Source organism: Callithrix jacchus, chromosome X (genome assembly GCF_049354715.1).
Source record: "Callithrix jacchus isolate 240 chromosome X, calJac240_pri, whole genome shotgun sequence".
Classification (NCBI taxonomy): Eukaryota; Metazoa; Chordata; class Mammalia; order Primates; family Cebidae; genus Callithrix; species Callithrix jacchus.
In genome coordinates, this window is record NC_133524.1 from 105,158,701 (window position 1) to 105,179,703 (window position 21,003).

Consider the following 21,003-nt stretch of genomic DNA (forward strand, 5'->3'; position numbering starts at 1 on the left):
GTGAACCCATCTGGACTGGGACATTTTTTGGTTGGTAGGCTATTAGTTGCTGCCTCAACTTCAGACCTTGTTATTCGTCTCTTCAGGGCTTTGACTTCTTCCTGGTTTAGGCTCGGGAGGGTGCAAGTGTCCAGGAATTTATCAATTTCTACCAGGTTTACTGGTTTATGTGCATAGAGTTGTTTGTAGTAATCTCTGATGGTAGTTTGTATTTCTGTGGAATCAGTGGTGATATCCCCTTTATCATTTTTAATTGCGTCTATTTGATTCTTCTCTCTTTTCTTTTTCATTAATCTGGCTAGTGGTCTATTTTGTTGATCTTTTCAAAAGACCAGCCCCTGGATTTATTCATTTTTTGAAGGGTTTTCTGTGTCTCTATCTCCTTCAGTTCTGCTCTGATCTTAGTTATTTCTTGTCTTCTAGCTTTTGTGTTTTTTTGATCTTGCTTCTCTAGCTCTTCAATTTTGATGATAGGGTGTCGATTTTAGATCTTTCCTAGCTTCTCATGTGGGCATTTATTGCTATAAATTTCCCTCTAGACACTGCTTTAAATGTGTCCCAGAGATTCTGGTATCTTGTGTCTTCGTTCTTGTTGTTTTTGAAGAACATCTTTATTTCTGCCTTCATTTCATTGTTTATCCAGTCAACATTCAAGAGCCAGTTGTTCACTTTCCATGAAGTTGTGTGGTTCTGAGTTAGTTTCTTAATCCTGAATTCTAATTTGATTGCACTGTGGTCTCAGAGATTGTTTTGATTTCCATTCTTTTGCATTTGCTGAGGAGTGATTTACTTCCAATTATGTGGTCAATTTTAGAGTAGGTGTGATGTGGTGCTGAGAAGAATGTATATTCTGTGGATTTGGGGTAGAGATTTCTGTAGATGTCTATTAGGTCTGCTTGGTCCAGATCTGAGTTCAAGTCCTGGATATCCTTATTAATATTCTGTCTCATTGATCTGTCTAATATTGACAGTGGAGCATTAAAATCTCCCACTATTATTGTCTGGGAGTCTAAGTCTCATTGTAGGTCATTAAGAACTTGCTTTATGTATCTTGGTGCTCCTGTATTGGTGCATATATATTAGGATCATTAGTTCTTCTTGCATTGATCCTTTTTGCCATTATGTAATGCCCTTCTTTGTCTATTTTGATCTTTGTTGGTTTAAAGTCTATTTTATCAGAGACTAGGATTGCAACTCCTGCTTTTTTTTGCTCTCTGTTTTCTTGATAAATCTTCCTTCATCCCTTTATTTTGAGCCTATGTGTGTCCTTGCATGTGAGATGGGTTTCCTGGATATAGCACACTGATGGGTTTTGACTTTTTATCCAATTTGTCAGTCCATGTCTTTTGATTGGGGCATTTAGCCCATTTACATTTAAGTTTAATATTGTTATGTGTGAATTTGATCCTGCCCTTTTGATGTTAGCTGGTTGTTTTGCTCATTAGTTGATGCAGTTTCTTCATTGTGTTGATGCTCTTTACCATTCGGTACATTTTTCAAGTGGCTGGTACTTGTTGTTCCTTCCTATGTTTAGTGCTTCTTTCAGGAGCTCTTGTAAGGCAGGCCTGGTGGTGACGAAATCTCTCAGCAATTGCTTGTTCATAAAGGATTTTATTTCTCCTTCACTTTTGAAGCTTAGTTTGGCTGGATATGAAATTCTAGGTTGAGATTTCTTTTCTTTAAGGATGTTGAATATTGGCCACCACTCTCTTCTGGCTTGTAGGATTTCTGCCGAGAGATCTGCTGTGAGTCTGAAGGGCTTCCCTTTGTGGGTAACCCGACCTTTCTCTCTGGCTTCCCTTAGCATTTTTTCCTTCATTTCAACCCTGGTGAATCTGATGATTTTGTGTCTTGGGGTTGCTCTTCTTGAGGAATATCTTTGTGGTGTTCTCTGTATTTCCTGGACTTGAATATTGGCCTGCCTTGCTAGGATGGGGAAGTTTTCCTGGATAATGTCCTGAAGGGTGTTTCCAGCTTGGATTCACTCTTTCCATCACATTCAGGTACACCTATCAAAGGTAGATTAAGTCTTTTCACATAATCCCATATTTCTTGGAGGGTTTGTTCATTTCACTCTTTTTTCTCTAATCTTGCCTTCTAGTTTTATTTCATTGAGTTGATCTTCAGTCTCTCATATTCTTTCTTCTGCTAGGTCGATTTGGCTATTGGAACTTGTGTATTCTTCATGAGGTTCTCGTGTTGTGTTTTTCAGCTCCATCAGGTCATTTATATTCTTCTGTAAGCTGTTTATTCTCTTTAGCATTTTGTCAAACCTTTTTTCATGGTTCTTAGTTTCTTTGCATTGCATTAGAACATGTTCTTTTAGCTCAGAGAAGTTTATTACCCACCTTTTGAAGCCTTTTTCTGTCAATTCATCAGACTCATTCTCCATCCAGCTTTGTTCCCTTGCTGGTGAGGAGTTGTGATCCCTTGGAGGAGGGGAGGTGTTCTGGGTTTGGGTATTTTCATTCTTTTTGGGCTGGTTTCTTCCCATCTTTGTGGATTTATTTATCTATGGTCTCTGTACTTGGTGACTTTCAGATGAGTTCTCTGAGTGGACATGCTTTTTGTTGATGATGAAGTTGTTTCTTTCCGTTCTTTAGTTTTCCTTCAAATAGCACCCTCTGCTCTAGGACTGCTGGAGGTCCACTCCAGACCCTGCTTGCCTGGGGATCACCTGCAGTGGCTGCAGAACAGTAAGGGTTTCTGCCAGTTTCTTCTCCTATTATCTTTGTCCCACAGGGTTACCCGCCAGATGTCAGTCTGAGCTCTCCATTATGAGGTGTCTCTTTGGATATATGGGGGTGAGGGAGCTGCTTGAGGAGACAGTCTGCCCCTTATTGGAGCTGAAATGCTGAGCTGTGAGCTCCATTGTTTCATGCAGAGCTGCTGGGCAGGTACGTTTATGTCTGCTGCAGTGGAACTCATAACCACCTCTTTTCCCAGGTGCTCTGTCCTGGGAAGGTGGGGCTTTATTTATCAGTTCCTGATGTGCTGCTGACTTTTTTCAGAGATGCCTTGCCCAGCTATGAAGTAGCCTAGTCACAGTCTGCCAGCAGAGGCATTGCTGAGCTGCTGTATGCTCTGCCCACCTGCTGTGTGAACTTCCTTGTAGTTTTTTTTTTAAAAGAGAGGTATAGTTAGAACTGCCTCAGATATGGCAGTCTGCCTCAGTAATGGCATGCTGCCTTGCTAGTGGTGGACTGCCTCAGTAATGGTGGACTCCCTTCCCCCCACAGAGCTGGACTGTCCCGGGTCCAGCTATGCTTGCCGTGAAACTCAATCCAGAGCATTTCAGATTGCTGGTCTTTGTGGGGGTTGGACCTGCCGAACCAGATCACCTGGCTTCCTGTTTCAGCCTCCTTTTTTTTTCAGTTGAATGGGGAGCTCTGTCTCCCAGACGTTCTAGGCACCAGTTGAAATGGCCGCCCAGGTTTGTGTGAGTTTTTGTGCAGAGACCTGCTGTGCTGGCTGAAACAGCTGTGCTGGAAACTCGTGGTGCTTTTCAGCCCAGGAATCTCCTGGTCTGTGGGCAGTAATAACTCATTTGGAAATGTGGTGATCACTCACCCTCTGTGTTGTTCTTGCTGGGAACTGACTCCAGAGCTGTTCATATTCGGCCATCTTGGTATACTCACTTTTTAAGTAAATTTTATTTACATCACCAAAGTAGAATATTATCTTAATTCATTTAAAAAAATCCTGATTTGTGTCCATAAATCTCAATAATAAGGTGATCAGGGAGACTATTACTTATATCTTGATAAACCTGACTTAATGCTGCATAGCTGAAACTATAACTATCAATGTTTTTGTAATAAGCTTATTTAATATACTTGAACTTCATTTTGCAATAGGAAGCAATGCAAAATATTCTACTGTCATCTCTCTATTGTAGAATTTTTTCATTATGCTTTTCAGGCTTTCCTTTGTACTCAAGTATTGTATTATTTAATTAAGCTTTTACTATTTCCCTTTCTCTTTTCCAAAGCAGACTATACAGTTTAACACATGGTTATAAGTTAAGATCCCTTTGAATATCAGTTTTGCATTTGATAGCAGGGAAATAAAAGAAAAATTGCCAAAGGACTAGAAACAAAATATTTCTCATCTCACGACCTACTAACCCAGGCAGAAATGGAGGTCGTCTATTCTTGTTATTTTCTTTGGCCATTACCGATATAATTACTGTCTTATTGAATTTTTTTAGAGATTGGTTAAATATACTCTATTTCATTCTCACAGATCATAACATAACTGGAACCAAATGTGTTATAATGTCTCTCCAGTCTCAGGAAAAAGTGTATGGCTAAATCAGCTAAAGAAAAAAGAATTCATCACCACTATTGTAAATCAAAACAAACAAAACAACAACAGGAAAAACCTAGGAAATATTTATGAATTATTCACCTCATTTTCATAGATGAAGGAGAAAATAGTTTTTTAATACTTCAGGGGGCTATGCCACCCTTGGGTAGCAGGAGGGCATTTGTATGTGTGTGTGTGTGGAAAGTTCTCATGAATAATACATGTTTTTGAAATTTTCCTTTTTTTATAAACTGGTTCCATTTAGCTGCCAATAAATTAAAACAGCAATATATCCCTATATTGCATCTGTAGACATATCCATATAATTCTTGTTATTGTGGGGAAATTTAGCAGAACTTTGGGGTTTATATTGACTTCTTCATTCTGGATCTTACCGAGATGTGTATTCCTGACAGTATTCATGGAAAAAAATCTATGCTTTGCAAGGAAGTATAGCATAATGTCTGTTATTACTACTACTAATAATAACAATGAAGAAAGAAATCCTTACCTAGTGCATGCAAATTGTTTTCCATAATCATCTGCTAATAATTGATTTATCTGTACCCAACCTGTTGTAGGATAAAATGAATTAAATTAATTTTGAAATTTGAACTAAACTTTAGGTGCTTAAATTCCAAAATAATTATTTAAATCATTAAGTCAGAGATAAACAATTATAAATCTGACCTCTACCAAAAGGTAATACTTTTGTGAATGTAAATATTTTATTATGTCTTTATTGGCAAATACCTTTAATTTATAGCATATACATTTCATTTATAGCATATGCTATATGAACATCTAAGCAAATGCCTAGAATAAGTTTTTTTCACTCATTCCTAATATATGATAGCAGTGAATCAATGTCTAATAACTTCTTTTAGTAGAGTTTTATGTTCTAATCTATAAACGCTTCGTTTTTTTCCCCCTAACCTAATGAATCTTTTTGTGACTTACTTCTGCTTGGTTGGGTCAACTTGCTGCTGAACTATAATTCCCTGCCTCTTGACCATCAGGTTTACCAGGTATTGTAGTTCTTCCTCAAAAGCCATGTCTTAAAGTAAAGCTTTAAACATGGAAAACAAACATTTCTCCAGATTTAACTCTTTGGTTTATTTTCCTTATTTTGTAGAACTGCTCACTTGGTGCGTGCTTCAAAAGATAAATTATTTATATTGAAAACCCAACTATTAAAAATCTTTGTAAGTTATAATATAACAATAGATAGTGATCCATATAGAGCTATAATAATGTTCACTGTTAAGCATCATATCATCTTTCACAAATATGATATAAAATCTCTCTCTCCTTTTTATAGCATTTTACTATAAAATGGCAACATTGAAACCACTGCCATTGTGCCAACTGAGTGTAATTCTCTAATCTTCAAAGTGGATTTTGTAGGTTTAGGGCCATGCTAAAGTACGACATAAAAAAGATCTTAAAACCCTAGCATCTTACTCTCTACAAAAATAATCACCAGTGAATCTTCAACAAATTTATATCTTACTGTTGAAAGGACACTTGAAATGATGGTCTGGCTCAGCCCCTAGTTTCCAATTGGTTATTGGATAATCCCCATTTAGCAGATGAGGATCAACAATGTTAAGTGACTCACATAAGTCGCATGGCTAGTAGGATTTGGAGTAGGAATTTACACAGTATTTTTAGTGTAATTCTTTTCCAATAAACATATTCTTTTTTAACCACCTTGTTTCTAGGGGGAAATCAGTCTTACCGAAACTTACTAAGGTTAAATAGTTTTTGCTGTGTCATTTTTTTTCTGTAAAATATTGGTTGGAGAAACAAAAGCTGATGAAAAATAGTAACAATAATGTATTAATGTATTATTCAAACTATGTGTAAACCAAAGCTAAAATAAAATTTAAAAGGTCCATTTAAGTGACTTACTCAGTAATTAACAATTTTGGGGGCTCCTAGAAATATGTACTAATAATTTGTAATACATTATAACAATACAAATTTAAGTGTGATCAGTAGACCAGTGTTGAATAACTGTTATTAGTCTGCAGTAGGATTAATACAAACATCGACAGTAAGCATTTAGAAACTTTTATAGCATTTTAATAGTGTAATTATATCTATTGAATATAATAACCAAAAAAGTAGGCTTTTATTGTATGTCTTTGGCTTTTTATCTCAGTTTTAGTAATTTTTATTGTATTTCATTAAAAAAACTAGTCCATGATTAGCTAGAAGTTAAGAAAAGATTGAACTTTCATCAGAAATAATTTGAGAAGCACTCTCTTACAGGAATATGCTTGAAAATCCTAAAGCTTCATTGTTTAGTTATTTTGTGTGCAAGATGTCAAAAGTACCTCTAACTCACTCTTAGGTCTGTTATACACAGGGTTCTGTCACTATTTACTAGAAATATAACCAGATACATCTTTTAAAACTGCTTCAGTACTTATTAATATTGATATTGTATTAACTAGGTTTACATGGAATACCCGGAGAGAAGGGGGATCCAGGACCTCCTGGACTTGATGTTCCAGGACCTCCAGGTGAAAGAGGCAGTCCAGGGATCCCTGGAGCACCTGGTCCCATAGGACCTCCAGGACCACCAGGACTTCCAGGAAAAGCAGGTGCCTCTGGATTTCCAGGTAATTTGTTAAAGTTTTCTCTGATTTGGATTAAGGGAAATAAAACTAATATGACTTTGGTAGATAATTTCCATGTTACACTTTTCAAAGTTGATGTGATCCCTTAAGCAAGAGTATTAAATATCCATGACTGCAGGAAACTGACTTTGCTGTTTTCACTGCACATATTCCTCTTTGAGAGTTCCAGTTATATTTTACTGTATAACAAACAACCCCAAACACAGTGGTTTAAATGAACCTTTCAGTTTTGCTGAAGATTCTGTGGCTCCGGAATTAAGGGATGACTTGACTGAGTCATTTATCTCTAACCCACGTGGCCAACTAGAGTGTTTGGGGCTGAAAGATCTACTTCTAAGATGGCACTTCTCTGTCATCTGGGTGTTCATTGGCTCATATGGTATCTCATCATCCATAGTGCCTCTTCACATGGCTTGGGCTCTTCACATTATGGTAGTATAAGGCTATTTGCTCCCCTTCAATGGCAACTGGCTTCCAACAAAAAGGATCCCAAAAGAGAAAAGTGAGTGTTTCAGGAACTTTTCCTTCTTTCCTTCCTTCTTTCCTTCCTTCTTTCCTTCCTTCCTTCCTTCCTTCCTTCCTTCCTTCCTTCCTTCCTTCCTTCCTTCCTTCTTTCATTTCTTTCTTCCTCCCTCCCTCACTCCCTCCCTCCCTTCCTTCCTTCTCCTTTTTTTTTTTTTTTTTTTTTTGAGACAGAGTTGCACTCTGTTACCCAAACTGGAGTGCAATGGGACATGATCACAGCTCACTGCAGCCTCAAATCCCTGGGCTCAAGCCATCCTCCTGTCTCAGCCTCCTCCCAAGTAGCTGGGACTATAGGTACATACCACAACACTCAGCTATTTTTTAATTTTTTTCTTTGTAGTGATAAAGTCTCACTATGTTGCCTAGGCTGCTCTCAAACTCCTGGCCTTGAGCAATCCTCCCACCTCAACCTCCCAAAGTGCTAGGATTATAGGCATGAACCACTGTGACTGGCCTGCAAGACTTATTTTGATCTAGGCTTGGGAATCACACCATGTCATTTAGTCAAGTGTGAGGTTCAGAATAAGTCCCAGTTCCAGGGGAGGAGTTTATACTAGATAGTGTATACTGGAACATATGGTTCACTGGTCAGGGGTCATCTTTAGAGATTAACTACTAGAGTGAGTCTCCTTACCCATGAGTATTCAGCAATAGTGGGCACTAAGGTGAAAAAGTTTAAAACTTAACAGTGCCTTACCTCCAACCCTCAATAGTTTTCTTGATGACATCTTAGAACTTACTTAAGTCAAACAAAGGCAAACATTACTTATTGATATTCTTCAAAGGTACCAAAGGTGAAATGGGCATGATGGGACCTCCAGGCCCACCAGGACCTTTGGGAATTCCTGGCAGGAGTGGTGTTCCTGGTCTTAAAGGTAATAAACAGGGTTTGTTGCCAGACATATGTGAGAGGGAGAATTAAACATAGCTTTATGTCTATACAGGATACTTTAGATGATGGCTTTAAAATGAGCAATGCTTCCTTCTGTTTCTATGTAACGTGACATTTAAATAGGTCTCGTTTTTGATCTGGTTGCATGCTTAGTTTGGGTTCCATGATATATGGTAAATGCTTAGCTGAAAATAACAAAATATAAGGATTAAGCATTCATTTTTTGTAGTCAGCCTCTATTGTTGTCAAGGAAGTCCAGAAGGAGGGATTGTTATCCGAGTGTAAAAATGTGTATGAACTCAAGTAATTCATGGACTATGTTCAAGATGCATAAGTGTTTTGAGTGGCCAGTGGCCTACTCAACTATGAAACATATGAAAAGTCTTTATATGCATTGATCTTTGATGGATAAAATTGATATATTGTGTTTTCACACACATTGATTTTAGGTGATGATGGCTTGCAAGGTCAGCCAGGACTTCCTGGCCCTGCGGGAGAAAAAGGTAGTAAAGGAGAGCCTGGCTTTCCAGGCCTTCCTGGACCCATGGATCCAAATCTTCTGGGCTCAAAAGGAGAGAAGGGGGAACCTGGCTTACCAGGTGAGTGAATATATTTATTTATGAATGCTTTTCCTGGTATAGCTGAAGTTTAATTTTTAAATAGCATGAAAAGTGACCTATAATACACAATTCACCAACAAAGGCACTTAAATGCATCAAATTTTGGTAATAAATATTAATTTTCACTTGATTTATACTGTTTCACCAATCAACTTTTGTTTTACCTAACCAGGAGTGAGGTTTTAAAATAGACTTAGGCAGTCAACTACAGGCTTTCTAAAAAGTAATACAGGAAAAGGTTATATAGCCACAATCACTTGGAAAACAAATTTTAGTGTTTAGGAAATTTGCTAGTCCTTTTCATTTTTTTCTCCTTGAAACCAGATGAGGATGAATGGTACATTGTTGTACTGCTATAGTTTGATAGCTATATCATACTTGGTTTTTAAATACAGTTCACTGTTATTTTACGTTGGCAGAATAAACAAGTATTGGAGTATGAACAGCCAAGCTCAGCCCTGGGGGGATGTCACTGAAAGTAGATCTAGGGAACAATTGTGTCATTAGAGTTATTTTATTAGAAACAAATACAGCATAAAGTATAACATGGAGTTTAAAAAAATTTTTTTAGAAACCCTTTTCCTTTTTATAGAAGTATAACATGTTTATAACAAAACATCATAAAATATGGATAAGTATAAATCCTATGTAAAACACTTAGCACTCAATCTACATACAATAGCTTTTCAAGCAATATAGAATGTTAAAACCAGATTTATCTGTGTATCTGCAGCTTATATTAAAGTTTGTGGCTCTTTTCATGTTCTATCCATCAATGTTGTCAATTTATGTGTATGTGTAAGTGTATGTGAATGTACACAGATCTTATCAGTTCCCCTATGAGCAGGATTTGGTGGGATTTTTCCTCAAAAAAGAGTTAAAAATATTAATGCAGTTTTGTATATAGTCAAGAAAGAGGCAGGGGCACCTAACTTTTTATGGTTGCTAAAATGAAATGTCTTTCTTGGCTGACCCCTTGGAAGGCTTCTTTTCTGTTTTAATTATGCTTCCTGTATAATAGGGCCAGTAAACTATACTTGACCTTTACTATGTATAGTCTTATTAAATATAGTCAGAATCTAAGAGATAACCTTGAGATTATCTGTCCTTATTCCTTATTTCTTCATTTTCAATTACAAGAAAATGAGGCTCAAATAGGAAAGTCACTTCACTGTTGAGTGCTCTGAATTTTTGATGGTAGGTAAATAAAAAGTGGAAGATTTTAGTGTGAGTCCAGTGGTAATAGCTCATAGTATGTCAGAATATCCCCAGTTCCTCTAATTCATTTACAGTTTAACACTTAAGCAGCTTGCTTTGCCGAAGTTATTTCATGGATTAATAGTATCAGCCTAACTTGTCTCTTTTACTCATTCTTGGAAGGTATACCTGGAGTTTCAGGGCCAAAAGGTTATCAGGGTTTGCCTGGAGACCCAGGGCAACCTGGACTGAGTGGACAACATGGATTACCAGGACCACCAGGTAAGTGTGACAGGCCATTTGTAGCAATTGCTTAGCTGGCACTGAATCCTGGATAAATATTTTTCATGTTTGAAGATGCTGTGGATTTGGTCATGGTAATAAGCTTGGGTAGCTACTGAAATATGGAGCTCACTTTTGGCAAAAATATTGTCATTTGGCTCTAGTTTCCACAGTCAAGATTTATAGGATATTTTACCATATTATTCAGTTTCTTCTTTTTGTGGCAGCGGGGTATACACAGAATCAGAAGTGCAATCCAAGTAAGGTGTTGTGCTTTGTTTACATTCATTGTAAAGTTTATAAATGAGACAATTATGGCATGAGAACCTGAATAATTCACCTTGTCCTGTTTTGTTTTTGTTTTTGTTTTTTGCCTTTAGACAAGTTAGTCATTAAACCATGTAAAGCAGATGGCTATTGATTCTTTTTTTTAATATCTAGGCATGAAAATTTCACAAATTCTCTTGGTAGTCAGTTACAGCATTAATCACTCTTATAGTCAACATTTTTTTATTTCTAATACAACCTTTTCTTGTTTCTTTTTAAGCCACTTTCCTTTAGTTTGTTTCCTAAGGCAATAAAGAGCAGCTGGTCCTCATTCTTATAAAGTCCCTTAAGTTCAGTTATTTGCTCTAGACTCCACACCACATGGCCTTGATGTGTTAGAAAGAAACTCCCTTCCTATCTCTCCGTCACATCTTCTGCATTCTTTTTTCCAAGTTGGAAGTCATTGTGAAAAAAAAAATAAAAAAGGTTTAAGGCAATACTGTGGTCCTAGGAAAGAAACCTAGTTGACATCACAGAGCTCATGCACCTATGTGATAGGAAAAATGTACAGAGTAGCCATGCCTGTTGGGGGTCACTGTCCAGCATCTTTCCACCATCTCTAATCTCTCCCTGACCCTAATGTGCTAAACTATATCATAGCAGGTTACCACCTTTTCTCTTCCTGATCTCATATAATCAGGCTCTACATGAGAAGCCCATTTCTGAATGTTTTATAAAACAGATTTATATTGGATTTATCTGTGAAAATACATTAAGGTAGTTGTACATATACAACAAATAGCACTTCAGGTGATTGGAATTGTTTTAGGGAAAGAAACAAGGTGTTCTGGTAACTTTTTAAAATTTTTTTAAAGAAAGGTTATATTAGGAGACCCCTATTACCATGGTTATATTGTAATATGTTCCCAAGGAGATGTTTTATGTTGGGTTATATCTGTGGACCTTAATCACATATTAAGATTTAATCTGTCTAATACCATGTTTGCATTTAATTACTATCCATTCCATGAAACTAGACAACTCCAATATTGCTGCATTGTCTTAATTTTACCAATTTGACTTTCCTAGGTCCCAAAGGTAACCCTGGTCTCCCTGGACAGCCAGGACTTATAGGACCTCCTGGACTTAAAGGAACCATCGGTGATATGGGTTTTCCAGGTGAGTGATGAAAATCTCCTGAATATTTAGTCCCATTAATGAAAGGTGGCTCAATATCTCTCTTTTTGTCAGAAAAGAGACTGTTGACAGAATCAGATTGAAACACTATCTGAGGTAATCAGTAGGTAGAGCTATCTTGTTACACAAATATTTAAGATGGGAATTAAGGGACAATGTTTTAGAAACCTTGTAAGTTAGAATTCACAAACATATCCTCTCTCCAGATATACTACTTTTTATTTAAACTTCCTTTAAATGTAAGCTTTTATATAATTCTCTTTGTGAGGCTCATTATTACATAACTCACTGTTTCCAGAGTTTTTAAAAAATCTTTCTGCTTGGTCATATGCATATAAATAAGCCACAAGTAAAGCATATTTTGTAAAATATTATATGTTACATATTTTAAACAGGGCCTCAGGGTGTGGAAGGGCCTCCTGGACCTCCTGGAGTTCCTGGACAACCTGGCTCCCCAGGATTACCTGGACAGAAAGGCGACAAAGGTGATCCTGGTATTTCAGGCATTGGTCTTCCAGGTCTTCCTGGTCCAAAGGTAATCACACTTTAGGCATATACTTGAGCAGATATGAATTTTTTTAAATACTGTGCTCACTCTTAAGTTTTCATCAAACAAACTATAGAATGACACAGTATATTCTGGATAAGAGATTTATTCCTTTTCTCTTAGATGATAAGAAGATATATTTTAGGGTTTGTGGTCAGTCTAAAAAAAGGGAAAAAACATTCTGGTTTCTTTGTTTTTCTTCTATCTTAATTTCTGGGTATGCTTTAATAATCTAAATGTCTAGTTTTGTGTGGCCTCCTTATCCCTTTTTAGTGATGGAGTTGTTGGTCTTTGTCCTGATATTATTATTATCTAATTTGAAAAGACTTATAAACAAAATGACAAACAGTTAATGATAATGTAGTAGTATTCTTAACTGCATGTCTGAGATAGTCCTCTGAATACAGTTTTACAATTCCCTCTACTTCTCTCTTCAATGTGAAATCTTTGGTGGTGTTTCTCAAGTAATCCAATTTAGAATTTGTTTCAGAATCACTGGACTTAACAGGAATTTGACAATTGTTTAGTTCCATGTCAAAAGGAACATTTTTTCCCCTTAATCCTACAGTCAGACCACAGACCTAAGTAGTACTAGAAAAGGAATTTTGGTACTCAGTGTTCATGGAATCAGTGAAAGTTCCCACTGACCTAAGAATTTACTGAATTATATGTAAATATATTTTTCTTTTAATAGTATATAAAAATATTTTGATGGTCTAATTGATCAATGTTTTATAAAGAGATAAGCAAGAAAAGTTTCTACATGTTAATTCCCATTTAACAGTGTAAAGTTTCTTAAAGTGAATTTTAATTTCTCTGTTATGTTTCTATATTACCAGTAACATAGGAACATATTATTTTATTAAAAAATAATATACATATATAAAGAGTGAAAATCTTCTTCATGCCCCATCCTGTTTTTACCATTCCTTTCCTCATAGAGGCACACTGTCAATACTTGATATATAAATTTGAATTCTTGTTCTACACATTTATATTTATGCATATAGAATTTGGGATGTTTTCTATGCATTGTATATATGTAGAATCATATGCATGCTATTCTGTTGTTTAATCACTTACCCCTTTTTATTTCTTTTTCCAGTATGTCTTAGACAATTTTCTTTGTCATCATACATTATATCTGTGGACATATATATATAGTTATTTGTACTGTATAGCTTCATAAAAGTGAAATTGTTAGACCAAAGGATAAGTACATTTAAATTTCTGGCTTTTTAAACATTTATAATAATGTAACATATGAATTTGATTTTAAAATACAACCAGTATGAAAAGATGTAAAATAAAAAGTCTCCTTTTTACATGTTCACAAACCCCAAATCCCCAGTTCTTCTTCTCCAGTGTAACCACTTTTAGTATTTTCTCATGTATTCTTCCAGAAAAGCTTTCTAAATGCATTTATCTGCATGCATCTATGATATTTCATCAATTTTAATACTCCTTTTTTACATCTAAAATGCCTAATATTAGAATGCATCTTATTATGATGGAAAGCATATTATTATTAAAATTGGAAATATTTTTCCCCAATTGTTAATGATGCTAGACCTTCCAAATGTAGGTGTTTTCTCATATTTTAATTTATATACACTAAATAATACTATGCACCTGCTCTGTACCTAGCTTTCATCACTTAGTAAATATTGGAAAACTTTCTTTGTCAGCCTATAAATATATGCCTTATTATTTTTCATAATTATACAGTATTTTTGTGAGGTTCACTATAATTAATTTAGCCATTATGAATACTAAAATTATTTCTAGGTTCATGATTGCAAACATATTATGCACTGAAGATCCTTATCCATATCTTACATATGTATCTTAACAATCTTGGTAAATATCACCATAGAATAAATTCTGAGCAGAGTTGCTAAACCAGCATATATATCCCTTTTTAATATCTATAATTACTGCCAAATTTTCCAATTAAGTAATTCTACACTTTTATACTTTCATGATTAGTATATGAGATTTTCTCCTCATTCTACAAATATTGGGTGTTATCAATTTTAAAATTTTACCAATCTAATGAGTGAAAAGTAGTGTTTCATTATTGTTTATATTTGAATTTTCCTGATTACAGGTGGGGTTTCAGATGTTTTTAACTCTTTTATAAATTATCTGTTCATACTGTTTGCCTCACATTTTTAGGAGAGGACTTGGTTATGTATTTCCTACTGATTTCTAAAGGTACCTTATAAATAGTGAAGGTGCATCCACTGTCTGTTATATTTGTTACAAATGTTTTCTCCCAGTTAGTTGTTTGTCTTACAGCATTGTTTACTGGGTATTTCATTATGTAGATGTTTGAAATTTTTACATAGGCAAATTATGTACTTATTCATTTATTTATTCATAAAATATCTATTGAGTATGTATGATGTACCAGGTGCTGTTTTAGGTGCTTGGAGATACAGCATGAACAAAACAGACAAACTCTTACTGCCTGCATGAGCTTATATTTAGTTAAGGAGACATACAGTAAACAAAATAAATAAGTCTGTGTTATGTTAGAAGGTGACATATCTCATGATTAAAAGTAAAACAAGGCTTGATGATAGGAATTTCTGGAAATTGTTATATTTTGAAATAGGTTAGTAAGGGAAAATCTCTCTGATAAGACTGAGAGTAAGAGAGTAAATCATACAAATCTCTTAGTCTGCAGTAAGAGAGTAAATCATACAAAAACCTGAGGCGGGAGCATACCTGACATGTTTGTAGAACATAAATAAGGCCAGTATGTTAAACAGAATGAGTGAGGTGAAACTAAGTAGGAGATGAGATTAGATTGGTAATGGGGGAAAGATTATTTAGGGCCTCATAGATCATCATAGTAGAAGCTTTTACTCATGAGTGAATTGGGAAGCAAAAAGAAAGAGTTAACATGATTGTACATTAATTCTAAGAAATATCACAGGACCTGTTTTGGAAAGAGATCATAGAGGAACAAGGATGAAATCAGGGAAACCAGTTATGATGATATTTAAATAATGCAGGCTAATGATGTTGATGGCTTGGATCAAGGTAGTGGAAGGGGGATTGATAAGAAATGGCTAGATTCTGAATATATTATATACATCAAGCCAGGAAGATTTTTGCATGGAATATGAGAGAGAGTAGTCAAGAATGACTCCAGTTTTTATCCTGAGCAACTAGAGTGGAGTTGCTGTATACTGAAATAGAAAAACTTCGAAAAAAAGCAGGTTTAGTGAGAAAGATCAGGAGCATAGTTTTCTGATTGTTTATATTTTCTTGCTGAAATAAAAAATTCATCAATTGAGTGGGAGAGAGAGGAAAAGGTAAAGAAGGTTTGAGGCCTGTCACATAGATTTTACGGATTTTAATGAAAAAATCTACTTATGAAGACTTCTACATCCTGAGATTGTAAAAATAGATTTATATATTTCTTACAGGATTTTCATGGTTTTTTTCTTTACATTTACAATTTTAATCCATCCGAATATTTCTGTATGTTGTCTGAGGTGGGAAACTAACTTTATTTTTTTTTCCAAATAAATCACCAATTGACCCAGCCTCATTCATTACAAACTCAATTATTTACTCAATGATAGGAAATTCTATGTAAAATTTTTTCCGGATTTATTCATTCATATCTTTTCTGGAATGAGTGAATTTTAACATTTTTATAATGGAACAAAAATGACCATAATAAATTGTCTCTGGATTTATAATGGATGGTAGCAGAAAAATATGTTTTAATTGGTAAATGTCCAAGGTGCATTCAACTCTACAAGCAAGAGATTAGATTTTAGCTTTTCTGTGTGACCTACAAGTTATTTCAGTAAGCACATTTTACACTAAATCTGGAAACTTACAAAGATGATATTGTAGAAATAATGTAAAGTAGCCTGTTGTTCTTTCAGATGGTATTATTATATCTTAAAATAGTGACATGTTGAAAAAATAAGGTTTTTAGCTCAGTTCTACCTTAAATACAGGTGATCTTTGCTTTGCGAAGTTCTGATATGCACGAATTTCAGTTATCATGACTTAAATAACACCAATCTACAACAACATTGTGTAATTTTAGTTGCTATGATATATTAGTTTTTCAGTTTATAAATCACCATCTAAATAACAGATGTGCATTACAATCAGTGGACAGTAATTTCACTTCTTTCAAATTCTGTCACTAATTAGTAACCATGCATCTGTTCAGTTCATGCACTGACAGCAAAGCATTTAGTTTTGTCACCTCCTTGTCTTCCAGTGATAAACCAATGTGACATTTTACAAAAATGGATAATGAAAAGAGAAAATTTACCAACAAAGAGGAAAGTGCAGGAAAAAAAAAAAAACAAAGTGTTAACATTGGAAGTAAGGTTTGAATCTAAAGTAAATGGGGTTATAGAAGAAAGAGCCAACCATATAAATGTAGGCACTGCCACCATTTGAGAGACTCTAGATATGCAGCTAAAGAACTTAGTGAAGGCAAACTTACCAACATAAATGAGGAAAGTAGCACTGATGAAAAGAATGGAGATGTCACAGAGGAAATGTTCCCATCAAAAATTTTACATTAGAGGAAGTCTTGGAGATATTTTACAAGTTTGAAAGTATAAAGCTTAAAATGTTGGAAGCTGATCTCAGTTTAGAAACAGTGAGACAATTTCTGTGCCGAGGCATAGAAAAGATGTGTGCTCTGTATTGTAAGTTGTAGAACGAGAAGAAGGGAGACACTGTTCAAATTACACTTGATAACTTTTTTACAACGAAATAAAGCACTTTATTTCTCAACATTTCTAATATTTTAAATTAGCATTTACCAAATATTTGTTTTACTGTTTTTATTTCTTTATACATGTATATTTGACATTAAAAGATATTTTAATGTTTTGATAACATTTTTAAAGATTTTCGAATAATCACATTTCCCCCATTGATTATTAAGATCACTTTACATAATTTTGGTTTGTGTTTGCATTTTTTTCAGTTCCACACTACCTGTATAATAAATAAAGGGAAGAAGAAAAGTTTTAGGAAATATAGTAGTATGACTGAAGGATAACAAGTATAAGAGAAATATCTGTAATTACTGAGTTGTTAAGAAATAGGGAGAGTAGTAAAATATCAGATAAGTAGTTTGTTTTATTGATGGCACTGTTTATGAAACAGCATCCCTGTTAGTCAAGAAGCTTGATTAATGAAAGCCCCAGACAAGGAGTCAGTAGGCAGAGATTTGAGTCCTGGATTTGTGTATATGACCTTGATAAGTCACTTAATTCTTCAGTATCTTCACTAACTTGTCCATAAAAAGTAGAAGAAAAAATATCCTTCATTTTACAGTTATTGTGAGGTTTCAATGAGATTAAAACATGCTTCGTAAAAAAGAAAAAGGAAGAAAACACTTTCTAAATTTTAAAGCATTGTATGCATAGTATTTATATCTAAAACAAAAGGGCTAGAGAAGATGGTGTCTAAGATTTCTGGAATTCTCAAATATAATGACTAAGGAACTATATGACTGTAATGTCCTTTTAATATGGTGTAATAGTTCTAAATTTCATCACTCTTTAAAATCTAATCATGCTACAGATTCATCCCTTTCATAATCCCAGCTGGCTTTTTTTTTTTTTTTTTTTTGCTGAAATTGACAAGTGTATCCTTAAATTCATATGGAAGTGCAAGGAACCCAGAATAGTCAAAGAAATCTTGAAAAGAAAAGATTTGGAGGACTCACTCTTCTGGATTTCAGAACTCATTACAAAGCTACAGTAATCAAGACTATGATACCAGCACTGGATAGACATAGAAATTGATGGAATAGATAGAGTCCAGAAATATGCCCATACATTTTTGGTCAACTGGTTTCAACAAAGGCACCAAGACAATTTAAAGGGGGTAAGAACAGTCTTTTCAACAAATTATGCTGGAACATGGATGCAGCTGGAGGCCACTATCCTAAGCAAATTAATGCAGAAGCAAAAAACCAAATACCACATGTTCTCACTTAAAGTTGGGAGCTAAGCATTGGGTACACACAGACACAAAGATGGGAACAATAAATTCTGGGTATTCCAAAAAGAGGTAGGAAGTGAGGGAAGTGTTGACAAACTCCTGTTGAGTACTATGTTTACTACTTGGCAATGGGTCTGCTGGAAGCCCAAACATCAACATCATATAATATACCCATATAACACACCTGTGTACATAAACCCTGGATCTAAAATAAAAAACACAAAAATCAGAATGCTGGGAAAAGAGGATATCTATGGGCAAAAGAATGAATCTGGACCCCTATCTCCGACTGTATACAAAAATTAACTCCAAATTGATTACTGACCTAAATATAAGAGCTGAACCATAAACATATTAGGATAAAAGATGAATAAATTCTTGTGACTTTGCATTAGGTAATAGTTTCTTAGCTATGAACTAAAAGCACAAACAATTAAAGAAAAAATAGATTGGGCTATATTAAAATTTAATGTGTTTTTTGCTGCAAATGATGCCATCAAGAAAGTGAAAAGACCCCTCACAGAATGAAATAAAATATTTGCAAATAATAGATAAAGGATTTATATACAGAATATACGAATAATTCTTATAATTCAATGGAAAGCAAATAACTCAGTTTTTAAAAGTGCACAAAATGAATCGAGCCTAACATATACAAAATATTATTTCCAAGAAAAATACAGAACATACATTTTTGCAATTGCACATGGAACATTCTACAGAATAGACAATATATTAGGCCACAAAATAAGTCTTCATACACTTAAAAAGATTAAAACCATAGAGTATATATTTTTTAATTTCGATGGAATTAAATTAGAAATCAACAGCAGAAAATAAACTAGAAAATCTGCAAATGTGCCCAAATTAAACACAATGCTCTTAACCAATGAGGCAAAGAAGAAATCATGAGGGTAATTAGAAAATATAATGTCTTTTTTTTTTTTGGACAGAGTCTTATTCTGTTAACCAGGTTGGAGTGCAGTGGGGTGGTTGTGGCTCACTGCAACCTTTGCTTCCCAGGCTCAAGTAATTCTCATGCCTCAGCCTCCTGAGTAGCTGGGATTACAGGCATGTACCACCATACCCAGCTAATTTTTTGTAAAGTTGAGGCATTGCCATGTTGGCCAGGCTGGTTTTCAATTCCTGAACTCAAGCAGTCCAACTGCCTTGGCCTCCCAAAGTGCTGGGATTATAGGCATGAGCCATCTGGCAGAAAATATCTTGAGACAAATGAAGGTGAAACCACAACGTACCAAAACTTACAGGATGCAGTGAAAGCAATGCTAAAAGGGAAATTAATAGCTATAAATACTTACATTAGAGAAGAAACATCTCAAATCAAAAACCTAACTTTACATCTTAAAGAACTAGAAAAAGAAAAACAAACTAAATCTAAAACCAGCAAAAAGAAAGAACTAATAAAGACTAGAACAGAAAGAAATAAAATACAGAATTGAAAAATTATAGATGAAGTCAACAAAACTAAAAGTTGTTTCTTCAAAAAAATAAAATAGAAAAAGTTTTAGCTAGCTTGACTAAGAGAAAAAGAGAGAAGACTCAAATAACTAAAATCAGAAATAAAAGAGGAGACATTACTACCAATCTTACAGAACTAAAAATATATAAGAGAGTGCTATGAACAGGTGTTTGCTAACAAATTGGATAACCTGGATGAAATGGGCAAATTCCTAGTAAGACACAGTCTACCAAGACTGAATCATAGAAGTAAATTATATGAATAGACCAAAAGCAAGTAAGGAGATTGACTCAGTAATCAAAAATCTCCCAATGAAGAAAAGCTCAGGACCAGTTGGCTACACTGGTGAATTCTACCAATTATTTTTTTTTTATTGAGACAGGGTCTCACTGTGTTAACCAGACTGGATAGAATGCAGTGGTGCAGTTATGGCTCACTGTGGCCTCTTCCTCATGGGCTCAAGTGATCCTCAGCCTCCCAAATATTTACCAAACATTTAAAGAAGAATTAATAGCATTTATTTTCAAGGTCTTCCAGAAATTGACAAGGAGGGAGCACTTCCAAACTCATTATATTATGCCTGGATTACCCTGATACCAAATCCAAAGACACTATAATAAAAGAAAGCTACAGACCAAAATCTCTTATGAATATTGATGCAAAAAATCCTTAACAAAATACTAGCATACTGAATTCAACAGCATGTTAAAAGGATTATATGCCATGATGGAGTGAAATTTAGTCCTTGGATGCTAGGATGGTTCAACATACAAAAATCATTAGTGTAATACATCATCACACTAACAGAATGGAGAAACCCTACACAATCATCTTAATTAAAGCAGAAAAACATTTGGCAAAATTCAACACCTTTCATGATAAAGATGCTCAACAAGCTAGGAATAGAAGCAAACTATCTACTTAGAATAAAGGTAATATATGAAAAATCCAACTGGTAACAATGGTAAGAGACCAAATGCTTTTCCTCTAAGACTAGGAACAAGACAAGGATTCTTAATTTCACTACTTCCTTT

The 21,003-nt window shown here is 34.8% G+C and overlaps 1 protein-coding gene across 3 annotated transcripts in view; it reads left to right on the forward strand.

Annotated features, from left to right (window-relative positions):
* Window positions 1–21,003, forward strand: part of COL4A5 (collagen type IV alpha 5 chain) — a 250,831-nt gene that overhangs the window by 172,826 nt on the left and 57,002 nt on the right. For all 3 annotated transcript variants that reach the window (XM_078363412.1, XM_035287997.3, XM_054251548.2), the window contains 6 exons: window positions 6,771–6,938; window positions 8,267–8,356; window positions 8,823–8,972; window positions 10,374–10,472; window positions 11,829–11,918; window positions 12,332–12,471. In XM_078363412.1, the coding sequence (XP_078219538.1) occupies window positions 6,771–6,938; window positions 8,267–8,356; window positions 8,823–8,972; window positions 10,374–10,472; window positions 11,829–11,918; window positions 12,332–12,471 (737 nt within the window). The remainder of the gene's footprint in view (window positions 1–6,770; window positions 6,939–8,266; window positions 8,357–8,822; window positions 8,973–10,373; window positions 10,473–11,828; window positions 11,919–12,331; window positions 12,472–21,003) is intronic.